Here is a 20,961-nt window from a genome sequence, read left to right as displayed (position 1 = left end):
GCGGCAAAGATAACAGAAATGGGGATTTATTCATCTTGTATCATGCCTAACTTTAGTGGATCATGATATATCAGGTATGGACTTAATCTGCAGATGCTGCGGTACAAGATGAGACCAAACCTTTCTATGAATGTCAGTTTTTGAGCCACACAAAGGCCAAAATGTGGCCTGCAACAGACTAGGTAAACCTTGTTTTTAGCCTTGACAATTGCCGAAAATGCTTTTGGTATGTCGTAACTCATATTGCAAAATGGCGAGGACTGCTGAAAAGACGAAAGTCTAAGCTTTATGATAGGCTCATAAGGAATGGCGTTAAAAAATAGATTTTTCAAAAATTATGAATCACTGCAAACACGAGAGGTCCTTGAGCATACTGTCATAAACGTGCACAAAAAATATTAGGCTGATGGGTCCAGTAGTATGTGAGATTAGCTGCAGACAGATACACAGACACATGCTGTCATGATCCTATCACAGTCTGGCTCTATGTTCCTTAGTTGCCTTAACCACCAGTCCACCAAATGCCCTCAGACTTTTTCCCTGTGTGTTATACAGGACTGAGTGGGAGAAGGCCCGTGTAAAGGACATTGAAGTTTGCTTTCCCACTATTTGTGAAATGTGAGGAGTTTGGCATTTGTTTCTGTAGATTTAAGTGATTTGCATTTGCAGCCTCTGTGTGCCATGTTTGAGGAGCTGCATCATCGTGAGAGTGTAGATGAGAGAGTGTGCAGGTTGTGGTGTGTGTTTAAGTTTTATTCATGTGTATTCTTGAACAGGTTTATGTCAGTTGATTATGATGACGATTGTGTTTTCTGAGGGGTGTACTACAAAGCAAGATTAGTGGGTTAGCGAGGTATGTTGAGCCTAAAGCCAGGGTTTTCAATGTCAAGAAGGTGGCTCTCTTTTAACCTGGCTACATCACCATAGTAACTTATGCTGCAAACTTAACCTGGTCCGGAGCAGGTTATGTTCCGAGTTTTGGCTTAAATCGGCAATAAAAAGCGCCACCCTTTTACTAACTAACTGATTTGCTGTCAAGTCCATTTAACACTACTGGTACTGCAGGTATTAGAACACTGATTAGAAAATTGATCAATCTTTTATCATACTTACCATTGATTTGATATGTCATGTTGTAAATTTGTAATGGTGCAAGAGGTTAGGGTTACTTGCGGGATGGGATTTTGTTGAATACTTTGAACAAAAAAATAAATCAATAAATAAAATTGACTAGTCCATTGGTATTTATCACAGATAATATTCAATCTATAATATCAATTTTACTTTTATTTGGCCAGAATCTAAAGTGATTTCCACTTATCCTTCATTATGGGACAGAGTCAGACCTAAGTGCACTTCTTGAGTATAATGTTTAAATCTGCAGCGTCAAGTTTAAAGTTTAAGAGCTCTGGATGTGGTGAAATAAATATGTTAACTAATTACAAATTAAATTTTTTTAATCAACAAATTTACACAATCAGCAATTTTCTGGCAGCATTCCTCTCTCACCTTATTTGCAGCAACAGCGTTGCTTTTTGCCTTAATAATGTATTTATATTCTTCATAGCTCTCTGTTATAATGACCTGTTCCTTCTGATTGAAGCAGGCGGCACGAGATTGGTCCATTTTGTGCGGAAAAAGAGTCAAATGACGCGCCAAACACCCCCTTGCAACGCACACAGATCCTGAAGCAGAAACCACTTATCTCTGATTGCGCGTTTAGGGTTTGTCGAGCCAGCTCACACAAAGAAAGCCTGGGTATGTTGAACTTGCTTCGTAGTGCACCCCTCTGGTTTTTTGTTTTTCTGCTGCTCTGAGTTTTTCCTCCTGTGTCTGTATTTTGCTTTTCCCTCCACACTTTCCCTCCACACCTGCCCTGCATCATCCTCGTTAGCCCTGCCCTGCTCCCTGTGTCTTCCCCAGCCAATCAGCTCCTTTCCTGTTCTCCCGTTCCACCTGCACCTCATCTCCTTGTCAGTTTAGTTTCAATCTTGTTGGATCCTCTGTTCTGTTTGTTCTGTCTTGTTCCATTTTTTGTGTCTGCGCGCCTGAGTTTATTAAAGAGGTATTCTTCAGTTTGTACTGGCTGCTTTTGTCCTGAATTAGGGTTTATCTCCTGCTACTTCCCTGACACACGTGCACACACAGCCAAACTGTGTTCCCCTCCAGGCTTATGACTGGTGTAAATAATAACATTTCATTCAGACTGAAATATTGGTACATATTTAGGCTCTGTTTGCATCACTTCCTTTGAAGACTGATTTAAAGATGAGCATGTGTAGGAAGACATCAAAGCAGAGAAAGCATGATCACAGAGAAACTCATGCAGGTGGACACTGTGGGCTGCCTGGGACACAAAGGTTGTAAAGAGCATCAGCAGGACAAATGGCACTCTTGTGGTTAAGGTAATCTTTAAGCCCCTGAATAGTCTTGGGCTGTCATTGAGGAAAGTTGAGAATCATAAGAGAAACATGCTGAAATCTTTGGTATAGATAGATCATACTGAGACAAATACATTGACTGCCAATTTAGAATTTTGGAGACCAAACACAGGCTGCTTCACTAGCAAGGACCATGCCACAACAATATGTGATTAAAGATTCTAATGGAAATGATAAAGAATTGGATGTTGAGGATGATGGTTGAGTGGATGAAAAAGCAGGGTGTGGGGATGCAGGTGGAAGGAGGATGTCGTCAGTTAGGCAGGACGGGGAATGATGTGATGAAGTTCAGGCAGAGGGAGACTCAGCGTGGGGCTTCTGTCTCATGCCTGGTTCCACCCGAGCTGATTACAGTGATTACAATCGACATTTCCTGTTACTCCTTGGTTACCCCCGGCCATACAGCTCCATACTCTTGAATGAATTAAACCTTTATTGCCCCTAGGGCAATTTACTTTGCACAGTGCTCAAAAGAACATCAAAAAACATCAAGAACCATGCATGACAGCACATAATATAACATAAAATATAAGCATATAATCATCATAAAAAGTATAATTTGGGGAAATCGATAAAAGACATAAAGTGCAAGTTCAAGAAAGTGCCCAATTCAGACCATGAGATCAAAGCTTGTTAAGCAGCTGAATGCTGCATGGGACAAAGGATGTGATACCTGTTTTAGTCCACATCTTGGGCATGCTATACCTTCACCCTGAAGGTAAAAGTTCATACCATTTCTTCCTTCCTCTTCTTCTTTTGAAGTATTCGCTGCACAGAGATACCAGTGAAACTTGTTTATTGTCCTACATTTTCAAAACACTACAACAGTGCAGATGGCTGATGCAAATTGACGACATGTCAGATTGCACCAACTGACATGTCCCCATTATATCAAAGTCTGACACAGAATGGAACCAAGATTTTATTAGACCCTTCTTACACAGTGTGACAATCAATACATTTGCAAGGTTATTGTTATTGCACAGTGGAGAGGTGCCATTACACCCACTGTGTGTCTATGGGCCAAGATTATTTTAGTTTTCAGATGGTTTGAGTTTGCAGTTTGTTTAACCACAGAGCTAGGAACTATGAGTCATGGTGAGTTTAGAAACTGAAAAAAAGTGTGAAGTAACCCAAAAAAGTCTTCAAACCCATAACATACATTGTTGAGCAGCTGCATGTCTGGCAGCACACAAAATTTAATTTTATTTTGAGTGAACCAACTTCCAGTGAAGTGATACTACAGTAACATTAAAGGTAATGGTTCAACTTTGAGGTTGCAATAAGTAACTCTAAGTGTCCGAGGCAACATGAAGTAACGTACAGGATAATCATTGTCAGTAGTCAATCATTATGTAATGTTTTGCAAAATTCATCATGAAATATGCCCAATATTCAGTAATGGTGAACTAGAAAACTGAAAATACTTTTCATATCATCCCCCTTCACTCTGTCATCATTTCCTTTCACCTATCTGCTGTCAGATATTGAAATAAAGGCAAATGAACAAATCTTGAACACTGTATCTTTAAACTGATCTGACTATACTGAATCATTGGAGTCACTTACTGAATCAGTATCTTTTAGCCGTGGAGCTCCCCTCTCTAGTGACTAAAAATACCATTGTCAGCTTAACTTTTCTATAGAGCATACATGTTTAGTTACAGACTGCAAAAGCTACAGAACAAACTAAAGAGCTAAAGAGAAAACCCTGTTATACTGCTGAGCTGTGTATTGCGTCACCTTAGAAAAAAAGCAGCTATGTTAGTGACTACAAATCTTTGAACTAAACTGTATCACAGGGTGTTCTGATGTTTTGTCCCCCACATGTAGCTGCAGTGGCTAATGTGTCTGGCACAAGTGGCAGCTACCACGGCTTGAGGCTGAAGCCAATGAGGGAGTACCGTAAAGTGCCAACAACAACTGCGAGCTGCTCCAAATGACTCCCATTCAAAAAACCTCAACTTCTCTCTAAAAATAATAAGTAAATCATTTTTTCGACCAGTTATAATGGTCTCAGTTGCTAAATTCATGCCCTCTAATAAGTGTGCAGGTGGTCATTTTGGAAGTTATTGCTCTGATAAGATTTGAAGACTTATACTAGCTTTGATGTTTGCCATGTGGGCACTGATTGACAGTTGTGATTGACAGTTGCTCACCTGCTGCTCTCCCTGGCTCAGGGACTCGCACTGAGTCGGACTATTGTTGCAATATTTCACTAAGTTGAATGTTACTTGATTACCTGCCCTGTTAGCACAATTTAGCAAAAGTAGCTAACATTAGCCCAAGTGTGCAGCGCTTGGTGTTCCCAGTAAGCTAACGTTAGCTTGGGTCCAAGTTAGCAGGGCATGTTTCCAGAGTGTGAAAGGCAACACCCCGCACTCCTTATTTGGAGGGTCCTAGCTCCAAACAAAAAAGATGGAGCTAAGCTGCAACTCTGGGCTCCAGTGCAAACCAACAGGTGACATCACACCTCATGATGTCCATCTTAACCCTATCCATGCACACCCACACAAGAGCAGCAGCAATAACAACTACAGCAGTATCAACACCAGTGGCAACATCAGCAGCAAACAGAGCATTTGATACCAGTTAGGAAAGGAAACTAGCTCCTAAAGGTCCACCAGACACTGCAGAGGGGAGAGTTGGTGATTGGATTCTGGACTGAATCTACAACGACAAGAGTAAGACCTATCTTTTCTCATGTGCCTCTCTCTCTCTCTGCTTCTCTGCCCAGCACTCTGTGGAGGCTGTGAATGCTGGTGTGAATCCCATTGGTGATACCTCCTATAACTCCAGCCACTGGGATCTTGGTAGTGCCTTCTTCTTCGCTGGAACTGTCATCACAACCATAGGTACTGTGATTATTGCATGACTGAACACTGAATAGGTTAATATAATTTAGTGTGTATTAATCTGTTTCTGAAAAAGAGATTTGCCTTTTCAAGACATTGTATTTTTCTCTGGTGTTTTGTTGTTGTTGTTGTTGTTGTTTGTTTGTTTGTTTTTGTTGTTGTTGTTGTTTTTATTGTTGTTTGTGTACCAAAATCTTGCAGGACAATACCATCTGCTAGTAACTACATCACTGGTGGCAATTACATTTGCCTATTCAACGTAATTAGGAAAACAATATAGTGGTATATAAACATAATTTATGGGAGACAGAGTTGCCTGGCCCAATCTAATTTATACTTTTGAAACATACAGTACATGTCATGAACATTTCTATCAAGGGTGCCATGCTTTAAAAAAAGACGAAGGCTACAGAAATCACAGCCCCGTGTTAAGAAAACACACTTTAAAATCAGAGCAGGATAACAACACAGTGATCTAAACCCTGTTGAGGATAACAGAAACAGACCTGAAACGTTATCAATTATAATGTATAATTAAATCCCATTAAGACCCGTAGAATTACCTATTTTGTCTCTTTTCGCTTCCAGGGTATGGTAACATTGCCCCAAGCACTGAGGGAGGGAAGATTTTCTGCATCCTGTATGCAATATTTGGCATCCCGCTGTTTGGATTCCTCCTAGCAGGTGTCGGGGACCAGCTTGGTACCATATTCGTCAAAAGCATTGCCAAGGTGGAGAAGATGTTTCGGGTGAGTCACAGTGTAAATTTCCTATCATCTATGAATCAGCTTTTTGGAAATGATGTGGTTATGAAATGATTTGGCTTTCAGTGTGGTCAATAGGCAAATACACTATAGGCAAACTGTGTACAGATGTTTGCAGGCAAGTGATAATCCTATTTTTGGGTTTAGTGTCTTGAGTTTTTATTTAGGGTTCAGGTGTTTAAGGAATGTGATCCTGCAGAGCTGCAAACATGTTAGTTCAGTTTTTCACACAAAAATTTAAAGCTCTTTTAAGAGAGAATAAAGACTAACTAAAACTTGAACAGAAAACAGTATATTTCCCCCGCAGTATATTTTCCCCTGGGGAACAGGGGAAAGGAAACAAACTGCAGGGATGACTGCACCTTGTTGAACTAACGAACTTCCAGGTCAACTTCACTCGCCACATAGGGAATAAAGTATTCTGTGCTCATCATAATCAGTGGTCAGGCTGATGAGATAATAACCCCTCCATGACTGAGTCATCAAAGTCCTCTCTCACACTCTGTGGGGTGCTGCCAACGAGTCCAAACACAATCAGCACTCTGCTGAAACCACCGTGGGTATTATGGCTTACACTGTGTGTGTGTGTGTGTGTGTGTGTGTGTGTGACTTCCTCTCACAGAATAAACACAACCAGATCAGTCAGACTAAAATCCGTGTGGCCTCCACCCTTCTCTTCATCCTGGCTGGCTGCATCCTGTTTGTCACCATCCCAGCTGTGATCTTCAAACACATTGAAGGCTGGACAGCGTTGGAGTCAACATATTTTGTCGTCATTACTCTGACAACTGTTGGAATAGGCGACTATGTGGCAGGTAATGATAAACAGGAATGCCTGATCTGATTTGTTTCTTAAATATTATTAATCACCAATAAATAAATCATGCAGAACAACTATCAAAGGTTGTATCTATCTATCTATCTATCTATCGCTTGCTCTCTCTGTATATGTGTGTGTGTGTATATATATATATATATATGTATGTATACCACCGACAGATAGAAGTGGCTGATATCAAGAAATCCTACCAGTGGCTGGAAAAGGCTGGACTGAAAGACAGCACAGAAGCACTAATCATGGCAGCACAAGAACAGGCACTTAGTACAAGATCAATAGAGGTGGGGATTTACCACACCAGACAGGACCCCAGGTGCAGGCTGTGCAAAGGTGTTCAGCACATAATAGCAGGGTGTAAGATGCAGGCAGAAAGTCCCAAGGTCAGAATGGAAGACACCTCCTGAGGTGGTTGAGAATGTACAAGCTAAGATCCCGTGGGACTTCCAGATCCAGACTGACAAGCTGGTGATGGCTAACCAACTGGAGCACTGGGGGCTATAACCCACAAACTGGGAGAGTGGCTCCAGCAGATTCCAGGCACAACATCTGAGGACTCTGTCCAGAAGAGCGCAGTCCCAGGAATAGCTAAGATACTGCGCAGAACACTCAAACTCCCAGGCCTCTGGTAGAGGACCTGATCTTGAGGAAGACACACCACTAACCCCCATGGGAGGTAGGTGAGAGAGGGATTCTTTTTTATATATACCTCCTCTACATGGATGACATCAAGCTGTATGCCAGGAATGAGCGAGACATCGACTCACTGATCCACATCACCAGGATCTACAGCAACGACATTGGAATGTCATTCGGACTAGATAAGTGTGGTCGGATGGTATCGAAGAGAGGGAAGATAATCAGAACCGAGGGGGTTGAACTACAAGAAGGCAGCATTGCAGATTTTCAGGACAGCAATACCTTGGGATCCCCCAGGCAAATGGGAACCATGAGGAGGCCGCAAGGAAGTCAGCCACAGCCAAATACCTGCACCAACCTGAAAAGTTGGCTGAATGGGAAGAACAAGATACGAGCCATCAACACGTACGCCCTGCCAGTCATTAGATAAGATATACCCGCTGGTATAATAAGCTGGCCAAAGGAGGAAATAGAGGCCACTCATATCAAGACAAGGAAGCTCCTCGCAATGCATGGAGGGTTTCATCCCAAGTCCAGCACCCTGAGACTGTACACTAAGTGGAACGAGGGAGGCCGAGGACTGGTGAGCGTCAGAGCCACTGTCCAGGATGAAACAACCAAGATCCAGGAATACATCGGGAAGATGGCCCCTAAAGATGAACTGCTAAGTGAATACCTCAGGCAGCAGAACCCGATGATGCAGAGGAGGAGGAGGAACCATCATGGAGAGACAAGCCCCTACACAGTATGTACCAACGACAGATAGAAGAAGTGGCTGATATCAAGAAATCCTACCAGTGGCTGGAAAAGGCTGGACTGAAAGACAGCACAGAAGCACTAATCATGGCAGCACAAGAACAGGAACTTAGTACAAGATTAATAGAGGCGGGGATCTACCACACCAGACAGGACTGCAGGTGCAGGCTGTGCAAAGGTGCTCCTGAGACAGTTCAGCACATAATAGCAGGGTGTAAGATGCTACATATGGGTTGGAAGTCCCAAGGTCAGAATGGAAGACACCTCCTAAGGTGGTTGAGAATGACCAAGCCAAGATCCTGTGGGCTTCCTGATCCAGACTGACAAGCTGGTTATGGCTAACCAACCGGACATCGTGTTGATCGACAAACAACAGAAGAAGGCAGGGGTGACAGACGTAGCAATCCCAAGCAACAGCAACATCAGGAAGAAGGAACACGAGAAGCTCGAAAAATACCAAGGGCTGAAAGAGGAGCTAGAAAAGATGTGGGGAGTAAAGGCAACAGTGGTGCCAGTGGTATTGGAGCACTGGGGGCTGTAACCCACAAACAGATTCCAGGTACAACATCTGAGGTCTCTGTCCAGAAGAGCGGGATCCTGGGAACAGCTAAGATACTGCATAGAACCCTCAAAATCTCAGGCTTCTGGTAGAGAGACCTGAGCTTGAGGAAGACACACCACCACCCCCCATGGGAGGGGGGTGAGAGAGGGTTTATATATATATGTATGTATGTATGTATACTGGCAGAGGTGAAGACTGGTGAACTTTGGGTGAGTTTAGTGAGTACCAGTTGTAAGCCACAAAGTGCTGATGTTAAGGGGCCCAATAAAGTCCAAAATACAAAAAGCTAACACTTCACATTTTTTTAACTTGGTTCTCTCTATAACACTCTATAATGTAGTTGTAAGAAGATATAAGTGTGTTTGTGTATGTACAGCATGTGTCAACCACTATAACTGCACCTGTGGGTACCCATAAGTAGATGCTTATAAACAGATAATGAATGACAAAAACACAGTTTTAATAATATATTTCCTCATAGAAGTTATAATTGTTGACAAATATTGTACATGAATAAACACTTAAAAAGGTCCATATAAAAAACATTCATTAAATGTTTATGTTGGGACTTAGTATGAGTACTTTTGGCTATCAGCAATTAATCATTATTAAAGATAATGATTAATTAGGGGGAAGAGAAGAGTGTTAGAGTAAGGAGGAGGAACAAGATGACGGATGTGAACCACTTGGGGTTACGTCAGGCGAGAGTGCCGGTCGAGATGGCGAATGTGACCACAAGATTTGAACAGAGGCTGTGGTTAAATGGCAACCGCCACTCAATGACGTGCCTCTGATTACTATAATGGTGTCAGACAGAGCTGAGCATCTGTGTTGCCTAGCAACATGTGTCTGAGTGTCGAGATGCGTATGAGTGTACATGCAAGTGGGTTAGTAAAGAGGAGAGGGTGAAAATACCAAAGAACAAAAGATCTCAGTGATTGCCAGGAGAAGTGGTGGTTGCTTCTATTTACTCAGACATGTGGTGTGCAAACTGGGGATGTGCAGAGAGACCAGTATTTATTTTAGCAATATTGTGATATTGTGATTATACAACATTTACCAACAAAATAAAAGATATAAACAAAATTTATTCATATTGTGAGGCAGTTCGCTCTAAAAATAAAAAACTTTTTGCTTGTGTTATCTCCATTTCCATCGAAATACACGGGGTATGACTAATACCTGGAAAACCATCACTCACGTCAGTAAAATCCTATGTAATAAAACCTAGTTAACTACTCCAGAAAGTAGGTTGACCCTTGATAACGACCTAGCAACAGAGATGATTTCTAGTCCCTGCTGACTCAGCCAGCCAACTTCAGCTAATGCTTTCTGGAGATCGCGACATTTCCCAAACTGAATAAATACTTCACATATAAACACAAAACTGCTTTGCTAGCTCAATCTCGTTGTAACTAAGCTATCCGCTGAGGATTTCCATGGACAGATTTAGCTACTTTGTCCGCAAACTTCACAGACATTTTTAAGCTAGTAGTGCCATAGCACCAGCACAGCTGATGGAGGATGTTGGCGTGGAAGTTGAGATATACTTTAAACTGAAGGGAAAATGGTTAAGTTTTGCTGTGTATGCGAGTGCCAGATAATGATGAAGAGGGAAGAAGGGTTTGGGTTTTGTGTGTGTATGTGTGTGTGAGTGTGTGCGTGTGTAACTTGTCCCACAGTCTGAGTTCAATCCACTCAGCAAAAGGTCTGTTTTGTTTTCCCCACAACCCCTGATCAGTTCAGTTCAATCCAGTTTCACAAACATAAAAGAAAGACAACTCAAAACTCCACACCGGGTTTCCACCGCAGATCCCCCCGCAAAACAAAACGAAACAAAGGAAAGACACTAGCAAAGCAACACAGTATATAAAATAAAGCCAACAGAAACGTCTGATAGATCGGACCACCGTGTTTAACTATATATTTTCAAACACTACAGTTACGGCTGAAAATGACAACAGAAAAAGTTGCCAAGTTCACATATCTCCGCAATTCAAATTAACCACCAGTCGTCTACCCAGAAATGACTGTTGTTGTTAGCGCAACGTCACAGTCTGTAGTTCTAATGAATGGTGGAATAATATTTTTAGTGATGAGGGTTTTTTCATTTGAGCATGGCTAGGTGAGCTGTCATGCTGATTTGAGCACGTTCTAAATGTCTAGTTGACAAATCAGATTTCTTGGTCGGAACTACGTGTTGTATAAATTTGTATCTATATTTGTTGAGGCAGCAAAATTATTTGTATTTGTATCCTCGAATTTGTATCCTCAGTGGCATTGCAGAGAAAACAGAGTCGACTCAGTTAAAGGTGAGCAGGGCATTTCCAGCAGGTCTCATCCAATGAGAGCCGAGAGTTTGACTCTGCCAGATTTCACATCTAGGTGTAAGTTGAGCAGAGCATGATGGAAGTTGAAGTCTGTTTGGAGTCCTTTTGTTTGACTTTGCGCCTTTCTTTGTCATCAGGCAGGCCTGCCTTTGTCTCATGCATATGGCGTATGAGGTCCAATATTTATATACATCTCATTAATGCTAAATAGGGGGATTTTAAAGTAAAGTGTGACGAGAAAGCTCTCATACTAGCTGTCACACCATCCAGTTTTATATAACCCTGCTCTGCCAGAGTATAAACCATGGCACAAAAGAGCCATGGTCTGCAGCAGTGAGATAAGAGTGAACAGTGCAAATACTGAATTAAAGTGCAAATAGTCAATACGTCACCAAGCTACCAACGCCAACTACTTTGCAAGGACAGTGCAAAGAATTTAGCTGGTGGGGGGAATCACATAAGGATGAAGTTGGGATGTGATGGGGTTAGATGGAAGGAGGGGGGGAGTGTAAGGAACCAGCTGAGTAAGAATGAGAGCTGACAGTTTATAAAGGCTTCCCAGCACATTATATGAATATGATTTTCATGTTTCTAGGTACCTGGTAAACAAATCAGGTGATGCACAATAAGCCAGTGATACTGAGCAATAGCGTTTTGCAATATGATTATATATACTGTGAGACAATATAAATTTGCTACCTCAGAGATGTTGCCATACTGTTTATAATGTGGTATCCATCCCTTTTAATATCGGTGGTTACATTAAACCATTGTGGGCTTACAAATCAATGAGCAGCACTGGTTTATGGTAACATTGGAGTTTTGCATCAGTGAAGTGAAGTAGCTTTATTTGTCAGGTGTTTATTTCTGCTGGATTAGCCAAAACAGACTGTCTGGTCACATATTATCCAAAAAAGTTATAAAAGGTTCCTCAACTGATTTTCCAAAACATGTACTATAAGATTATATATCCATGATAGAGGATTTTACCCATGTTGCCCACTCTTATTGAGCATGAATTAGTGTGACTGATAAATGAGCATGCCTACCTGAACTAACACAAAGCTGCATTTACTGTTTAAATGGAAAATGTAATCTGACACGGGCACTCAGAGGATTCTAAAGCCTTACGATTCATCTTCAGATTACAATGAACATCTATTGCAAATTCAATGGAAATTAAGCTATTTGTGTTTGAGATCATTTGGACTTATTAAAGAGTACGGTCTTGACCTGCTCTATGTGAAAAGTGCCTTGAGATGACTTCTGTTGTGATATGGCGCTATATATAAATAAATAAAGACTAAAGACCATAGTGCTGTTAATAACTATTCCAGTCTTGCTAGAGTATCACCTCAGTGGTTTGGAATCACTCTCCTCTGCATATCAGCTGCTACACACAATGTTTATTCCAGATCTAATGCAAGATAACAACCTAATAGCAATGCTCTCATTTAGTAAAACAGCTGATCTCAGGCATGGCGTGTACTCTCTTTCATTCTCATTAGATGTCTCCATGGAGGACAGGTTTATGTGTGATGGATGAGGACCTCCCCGTGGTGTTGTGACATTCAGTTAATGTGAAAAGCAGTCTTTGTTTATTCCATAACTCATCGACAGTGTCTTCACATTGATTGATTGATTGATCTCTGACTGTGACTGGAACAAAAAACAATCTCTCATCTCGCAGTGTAATCTCTCCAACTTCATTCTTTGAAATGTTCAGGTTGAGATTCCAGTAGCAGCACAGAGATGCACATTTCTTCATTCATTCATGTGTGTCTTGTTTTCCATTCAGGGGGAGATCGGAGGATTGAGTACCGTAAGTGGTACAGACCACTCGTGTGGTTCTGGATCCTGGGTGGTCTGGCCTACTTTGCTGCAGTACTGAACATGATTGGCGACTGGCTGAGGGTTCTCTCCAAAAAGACCAAAGAAGAGGTATGCTCCTGTATACATAAGGAAGGGTGAATGCTGATTTGATATTGATAATGAAAAATAAGATATACTGTATAATGACCTGATAATCAGCCTTCATTCCAGACTGTGTCTGTTTAGATTATTTAGAACCAGGCTGAACATTATAACATTACTCATGAAACTGGCAGCACTTGGCATCTTCTGATTTATCACTTACCAAAAAAGGCTACAACAGTAATCATTTTCATTGCACATCATTTATAGATTATGATGTTAATGAAGTCAAGGGTTTGTTTTCTGAAGTGCACCCCCAACCAATGAGGCAATAGCATTTTTACTACAAAGAGCATAGAGCTGAGGTAATGTATGATTGATGCTTGATTCTTGTGTCTTTTTAGTTGAATATTAAATGGTATAAATAAATATTGAACAAAAATGTTTTTTATCCCAAAAACATACAGAGAAAGTTCAACACTTTTTCAGCCCTCTGCAGTGTCTACATTCTTCCTTTGTAGGCTTCATACAGCCCCAACAACCTCCAGCAATAAGTAAGGGCATATACTGTATGTAGCCTGAGAGGTCAAACTCAGGGAAAAAATGTCTGCTTTGCACTCACTGCACCACAGTCTGCTGCTTGTTAACTTTCTCGCTGTGTGTGCACGGTAGTAATTGAAGGTGACTCAGATGAGCATATTAAATTTTTAAACTCTTTAGATCTTCTTTCATATGGATTTTGTTGGCTGGACAGTGAGAGCACATTTTTTACATATATAGTCAGTAAGAAAATCAACCTGACACTATAAATGTCCCTCCCATCCCCAGTGGAAATGACAACCTTGTATGAACCAATTAATTATTTAGCCTTTTTATGTCAAAATCATCAACAGACTACTATCAACCCCCAAAGTTCCAGGAATTTTTTGACATTTATCCCCATTTGCCCTGGTGTTTTAGGTAACATTAGCCTACTTAGCAAGTAGTAGTTTGTTACTGATGTCTTCAGCTATCTCTGTCTGTCATCTTACCCTCATCTTGTACATAATAGCAGCCCTGGAGACTATCTTGCATCACTGCAGGCGGAGTGAAAATAATGACAATTTGTATTAATAGCAGAGACTAGAAGCAAAGGCTTATAATCAGATATTATTATCCAGATAACATAACTCAATACAGATCAAATGTTAATGGAGATGGGGTCTAAGAGAACATTATTGTGTCCTGACGAAGTGGGCTGAAGACATGGTTCCTGGGTTGATTCTTCTGGAATAATATAACATAGATATGCAACCAGTTAGGCTACAGAAATGCTGTGTGTTGATTTAAAAAAAAAACAAACTCCGGCTTAATAACCCAAAGTAGATATTTCATGTCTTTGTATCTGAAACAGTCTAAGCACTATTAACAATGTGAGGCAGTTTCCCATTCTGACAGCCACTATTTTTATGGATTTAACTTATTATCAGTTGTGCATTGACTGTTGTTTGATAAAAACTTTATAGATCACTAGAGTGCTCCTTCATCTCTGATTAAAGTAATAACTGTGTTTTGCCAAGGTTGGAGAGATCAAGGCTCATGCAGCGGAGTGGAAAGCTAATGTGCGAGCAGAGCTCCGGGAGACGCGTCGGCGTATGAGTGTCGAGGTCCATGACAAGCTGCAGCGAGCTGCCACCATCCGCAGTATGGAGAGACGCCAGCTGGGCCTGGACCAGCGCGCCGTGTCCCTGGATATGCTTTCTCCAGAGCGACGGGCCATGTTCAACAGTCTGGACACCAACAGCTACAAAACCTCCTCCCAGGAAAGCATTGACACAAAGCTGAATAACCTTCGGCTGCGGGGGGCCGAACAGTGCGACCGTCGCTCCAACCACCAAACCACGTCTGAGGACAACATTTTCAACCGCCTGGGCTCCGTCACCAAGCTGGCCAAGCGCAACAGGAATCGGGACCTGAAGAAGAACATCCCAGACGAGGCTCGGCGGCCTCACAGTGAGGCCTACGGCTGCAGCACGCCCACTTTTGACTGTAGGACACCCACTATGGATGAAGGGAAGAGGAAGGATGAGGGAGAGGATGAGAATGAGGACAAGGAGTGCAACACTAGCTTGTCTGATTTTCCATTGTTTGTGGAAGCTTGCAAGCCACAGAATGGGTTCATTCCAGAGAAAACCAAAGAGAATGAGAGTGAGAAAACACTTGAAACAAAAGAGCTGCATATTGAGATGGGCCCATAGACAGACTGTGCTCCTAAAACAGGGGCTTTTAAAAAACACCATTAGTGCCTTAGGTCTCCCTTATTCCTGTGTTTGCTTAAGCTGGGGCAACACCTGTCCCTCTGTGCTATATACTGTAATGATCACATATAATATTCACTGTGCCCAATGGATCTGATGGACTCACATTGTGTTGGCTTCATCACTGTCCACTGTATGGATGCAAGACCTGTTAGGGTTTTTGTTATTCTGCTATGCCAAATGATGGTCACATTAAAACAAAGTTGTCTCCTAATAGGTGGTTGAAGGACAACAACTTGGGTCTATATTTGTAGCTTTAGCCATCGTTTCTATGAGTTATGATAACATTGTACTCAACCAAAGTACTTGTGCATAATCTCCATGAGTCATTTCTCCCCTAATATATGAAAAATGTACATTTGTCCCCCTAAATAATTGTAATTGAGCAGGCATCATTAGTTCCTCCAACTTCTGAAAGAAAGCTACTTTGTTGCCTCAATATTTATTCACCCAGTATTCAGTGTTCCCAACTCTGAGCCATACTGGATGTGTAGCACTCACATCAACACCTTCTGCTTCATGTTAGCATACACACCGATGTACCATGAACATAACAGCTGTGGGTGGCTCACAAGCCCTCTCCAAGTTTTGGGTCAGTTCTGTATTCTCTGAGCGCCATGAACTCATCTCTGATTCACAAGTAAGAGACTGTCTGTTTGAGTCACACTATCCAGTGAGTCACATGTGTATTACTCGATCAACCTGCCAGTGTGACTGCTATTGTTAATTTTAGCACAAAATATACTTTCCAGGTCCACATAGCCACAAGGATCTGCATGATATAAAATCTGTCATGTACACTGACCATGAGAGCCTGCAGGTACTGCTTACATGTAGCCCAAAATGTACGTGTTGGCAAACATTTACGAACATGTCTGCCTTTGCAGACACCTGATGTAGTATCAGCAGAGCTGCATGTTTGTCTGCTATCCATGCTCTAGGCCCCATTTACAACTGTCATTTCAGGTGTCTTGTATCTGGATAAAGTCCTTAATACACTTTTGTTTAAACTTAGTCACATATATAGCTACATCTCTGTTGGCCAGTTCACAAGTCTGATTGCAGTCTATCTTGGTTTTCCTGTGCTTCATGGAAATGGGTGGGGGTAATGCACCTGAAGCTATTTGACACCTGCAAGACGAATAACTTTTTCACGTTAGCAGTTTTGCAAAACTTACAGGCAAAATGTCTGCACTTCAGAATACAAATAGGAGCATGACTAACGGGTGAGGCAACAGGTTCCTTTCAGATGATGTCTTTATAAGTAGTCAAGCTGGCCTGATGTTGTAGCAATATCACTGTGTTCCAAGATCTTAGAAATTAACTTGGTGAGTACAATGTTGCAATCACTAATAGGAATGATGACTATGACAGTAAGACACTACTTGTAATGAAACAAAATTATCCTTAAACATGGAAAAGGAAGCTGATGGTCACATCCAAGTCCAAATCAGATGTGTTACATGTGTAACTATCAGCTAGGAAAGACCAGATTCACACTGGTCTGAGGTGTAGGGCTTGAATATAGCAGACAATGCATAATAAAAGAAATTTGCAAATCCATTTAAAACAAAAACTTAGTATAGTGAATTGAAATCAGATAGAGATATTGCTGCTGATGTGACAAAAATCCTATTTCCTAAAGTGTCAGCTTTAATGGCCACTTATGATATGATTTGAAATGTTTTAAATGAGGTCTAACATGTGCACATGGACCTCCAACAAGGTGCTGTGACTGAATGTGTGGCTCAAGTTAGAACATAAGTATTGAATACACAAAAATAACAATGATGAACAACAACAACAACAAAAATCAGCCAAAAAAGCTGCTGTGGACCAGTAGAATAGTAACACATCACAGACGCTCATTTTACATGTAACACTTACACTATGTGTTTGTGCTGTTTTTCATGTTGCCTATTGAAACTAAATTATGAAAAATGTGCATTTAAATGTGAATGGAAATGATTCAGAACATGTCGTCTGTGCATGGTCCCCAAGCTAAGCTGTTGTCTCAGTGCAATGTTCAAAAATGCTACCTAAATCATGACCTCTTTGAACACTATCTCAGGGCTTGTTGTCCTAATGTTTGTTGTTGACATTGTCTGACAAGTGCTGCATTCACACTTTGAAAAAGATGAGGGACATTGACTGTACCTGCGCTTTTTGAAAATGAATGACACCAGAATGGAAGATAAGCCATACTGCAAGGGGAGGGACTGACTCATACTATACACAGAACACCGTGAAATGATGGGCAAGTTTGAGATTAGAAAGCGCGCTGCTGTAATTGTGAGAGTGCATTGTGTACTACTTGTTGTTTTTGGCTCAAGCATATCCACAGACTGTCAAAAGGCGATGTACGCTTCATGATCTCACCCATAAGCTAACTGATGGGACATTTTGGAGCTTGGATCTGGGTTTACGCTTCAGCCACAGCTTGGAGAATCCAAATTTAAACAAAGGATCCTGAATAGAACTGAGCTGGGACAAGTAAGCGGTAACCACCACGGCTGACACACCCTTGATAGGCTGAGACAGCTGTCAGTCAAGCGAACATGCTCCAAAACATTCTTCTCTAGAAGCCTTAATACTTCCTTGACGGACTCTCAAACCCAATGATGTAAAGTGACATTAAGTAAGTTTTTAGCTATAGAGAACCAAACGTCATGTGGAAAAAAACTGCATCTCTACAGAGAAGTGGGGACTTCTATGGAATTCTATGCAGCTGGATATTTTTTGCAGCCAGCATCTAGTGGCCATTAGTGGAACTGCATTTTAAAACATCACTGCATCGGCTGCAGCAGCTGTCAGTCGTGGTGGTGGCCTCTTGAGTGTACATTATGCTGACAAAGTTCATTTTCATACTCGCTGTGTACCTTTGAGAGCAATGACACCACATGCATAAAAAATGTGATCTGTGCCACTGACTGTACTACACTAATATTATAATGCTCACATTGTCTTTTTCACAGACACTCCCCAGCCTTATGTGAACATACTCACTAACTGTGTATGCACACTATTGGTCTGATCCTACTGTTCACGTCACTAAGTGAAGCTCTAGGCTAGTGTGAATGCAGAAAAAGCAAGGACTACATGTGTTTCAAAAACGCTTCTAAGAACTACAAAAATGTCAAAGCTTAAAAAGAAAACCAAGACAAGACAAAAAAGGCATGCTATATTGCAAAATTATATTACAATGTACAGTGTATGGTGTTGATTGTATACCACCACATGCTTCAAGAGGATGATGCTTATCATAGCATTTTGTTTTTTTCAACTGCCTGTGTTAAGAGGCACAAGCCGTGCTCTGTACTTGGACGTTGCTCACAGTATCTCTTGTGCAACCATTACATTAAATGTAGTGATTGCCTTTTAGAAATAAATATCACTGAATGAAGTGCTATTTCTGAGTGTGTTCAGTGCATTGCAAGGTCTTCTGGGTGGTTTTCAGTCTCATTTACCCCTACTATCAGTCGCTGTTATCAGGAAGGAGAGAGGATGGATCAGTTTCACAGTGACTGCCTGTGACCTCTCCAGCATTGTAATAAATTCCAGGTTTTGGCTGTTCTTTCATGTTTCTACCTCTGAAAACTCCTGGGACACCATTTGAAGAACTGTATCATCTTCAGATGTACTTCCTGACGGTGTCAAATTAAGACACCTCTATGTTTGGAGCAGGTCAACAGCATTTAGACGAGCAAGGTTATGAAACAAAATTGTATCAGAATTCAGTTTGAACTTTGAAAAAGAGCTTTTCATTTGTTCTTTTTTTTTTTTACATGTACCTTGGTGACTCATCAAGGTAGTAGATTGAAGAGTCTTGTGTAGCATTTAAATATCATCTAATCTGGTATGAGCAGTTGCAAAATTGGTGAGACGTACGAACATGGCCCTGTGCATGGCCCTGATCATGAACCACAGCATATGTTGTTTGCTCAAGTTGCATGGCACAAATCTATGCAGATTCATTTTGTGCTATTAAAACAAAAGTGCTTTATGTATATACATGTACTGTGTGTGCACTGTAGCCCCAAAAAGCACTGTATAAATATGTTATGCGGCTTTATGCCTGTAGCATTACTCAGACCCTTCCACTTGTCAGAACTTTGATATTGCATGATAATATCAAAACCTTGAGTCCAATATTCATTCTCTTTTAGCTTAGTTTTTGGTCTCTACCAACTGATAAATGCTGCACTATGTTCACCAGCTAGTCTACAGCTAACTGTGTCTTTTTAGAGCGTTTTTTCTGAAAACAACTGCCTGCTGCAGCTGAAATAACGCTATGAGAGTGCTGAGAGTGAACCAAAACAGTATAGTTGCAGTCGAACAGCTAAACAATGAGCTGAAACTTGCAATAAAGCTCCATAAAGCCAAGGGGAGGTGCAGAGTCGCTGATAATTCTCAATACTACGAGCCACTGCATTAAACCCTGTTTATAAATTTTATTATAAAATATTGATTATAGTAACTTTGAAGTTAGGAAAAGTTAAAAAAAACAACCTCTTTAACTTTCTACTTACATTGGCATTGAACATCGACACAGGATATGATTGCGTGCTGCAGCATTTGCCAATATGAAAGTCATCTCTAGGGATACTGGGCAGCATTATGCACGCTTAACGATAGTGCACCCAACATCATGATGTATTTTGTCTCAGCTCGTCACTTACTGGAATTAAAGTTGAAGAGTTTAAATAAATAAGAGCAAGTTCAGCACTCTCCTCAATTCTCCATGTGGCCAAGGTGAATTTGGTTCATTCCATTTCCATGTGTTATGTCTGTCCAGTGTTGTACAGCACACACACAGATGTTGCCCCCACCCCGCCTCTCACAAACGAGGTGGAGTTCTGGGGCACTCATGCTAGTTTAGGCAATGATGTCCAGAGACATCACAGCGCTGTGATGCTGTTAGTAAATACACCCGATGTAACGGTACTGAATAAATCACACAGCGTGTCATGGCTAACCATTGTTGGACAACACTAGTGCCAGCCTAGGCTGTGATGTCCAGAGACATCACGGTGCTGTGCCAGGTTGTACATGTTATGATCGACCTGATGCTGTCAGAAAGCACACCTCACCCGATGTAACAGCACTGAATAACATACTTGCAACTTGCTTAAAATTTCTTAACAATTCCTTTGGAATCGGAATTTTGGAACCAGTTCTAATTTGGAACCGGTTCTTGATGCCCAACCCTAGGTATTATGTAGAGCCAGAGGCAGCAAAGAATCTATCACAGAAACTACTGGCTGACTTAGAATTAAAAGACAAAGAGCGAATTAAAGAATTTTAATAGGCAAGAAGCAGGAGCAAAGCATGGGAAGTCAGCCTTGTGATCAGAGACATTAAAATCTACCAAATTTATATTATTTAAAGAAAACACCAAAAGATAGCACAGTCAAGGGTATGTCCCTTATTATGAGTTGGACTATTAACTGACTGTTTAAGATTAAAAGACTCAAAGAGGTTAATAAATTCATCTGTAAAAGCAGATATGGAGGGGCAGCAAACATGTATGGGGAGCCCCATGGGCTTGGCTCGCTTCCTGACGCAAGT

The 20,961-nt window shown here is 41.2% G+C and overlaps 1 protein-coding gene across 1 annotated transcript; it reads left to right on the top strand.

The window, feature by feature from the left end:
* Positions 1 to 4,789: 4,789 nt before the first annotated feature.
* LOC137169507 (potassium channel subfamily K member 10-like) lies at positions 4,790 to 18,805 on the top strand. Its single transcript, XM_067572735.1, has 5 exons — positions 4,790 to 5,296; positions 5,885 to 6,045; positions 6,683 to 6,875; positions 12,981 to 13,123; positions 14,656 to 18,805. The coding sequence occupies exons 2-5, from the start codon at positions 6,037 to 6,039 to the stop codon at positions 15,331 to 15,333; spliced, it is 1,023 nt and encodes a 340-aa protein (XP_067428836.1). The 5' UTR covers positions 4,790 to 5,296; positions 5,885 to 6,036; the 3' UTR covers positions 15,334 to 18,805.
* Positions 18,806 to 20,961: the final 2,156 nt, after the last annotated feature.

The sequence above is a fragment of the Thunnus thynnus genome, chromosome 18, assembly GCF_963924715.1.
Source record: "Thunnus thynnus chromosome 18, fThuThy2.1, whole genome shotgun sequence".
NCBI lineage: Eukaryota > Metazoa > Chordata > Actinopteri > Scombriformes > Scombridae > Thunnus > Thunnus thynnus.
Note: the sequence above shows the minus strand (reverse complement) of the source record. Positions and strands in the feature narration are given on the sequence as shown.

Coding starts and splice junctions, on each gene's coding strand:
- LOC137169507 (XM_067572735.1), top strand. Junction 6,876..12,980: donor AATAGGCGACTATGTGGCAG/GTAATGATAAAC, acceptor TTTTCCATTCAG/GGGGAGATCGGAGGATTGAG. Junction 13,124..14,655: donor CCAAAAAGACCAAAGAAGAG/GTATGCTCCTGT, acceptor TGTTTTGCCAAG/GTTGGAGAGATCAAGGCTCA.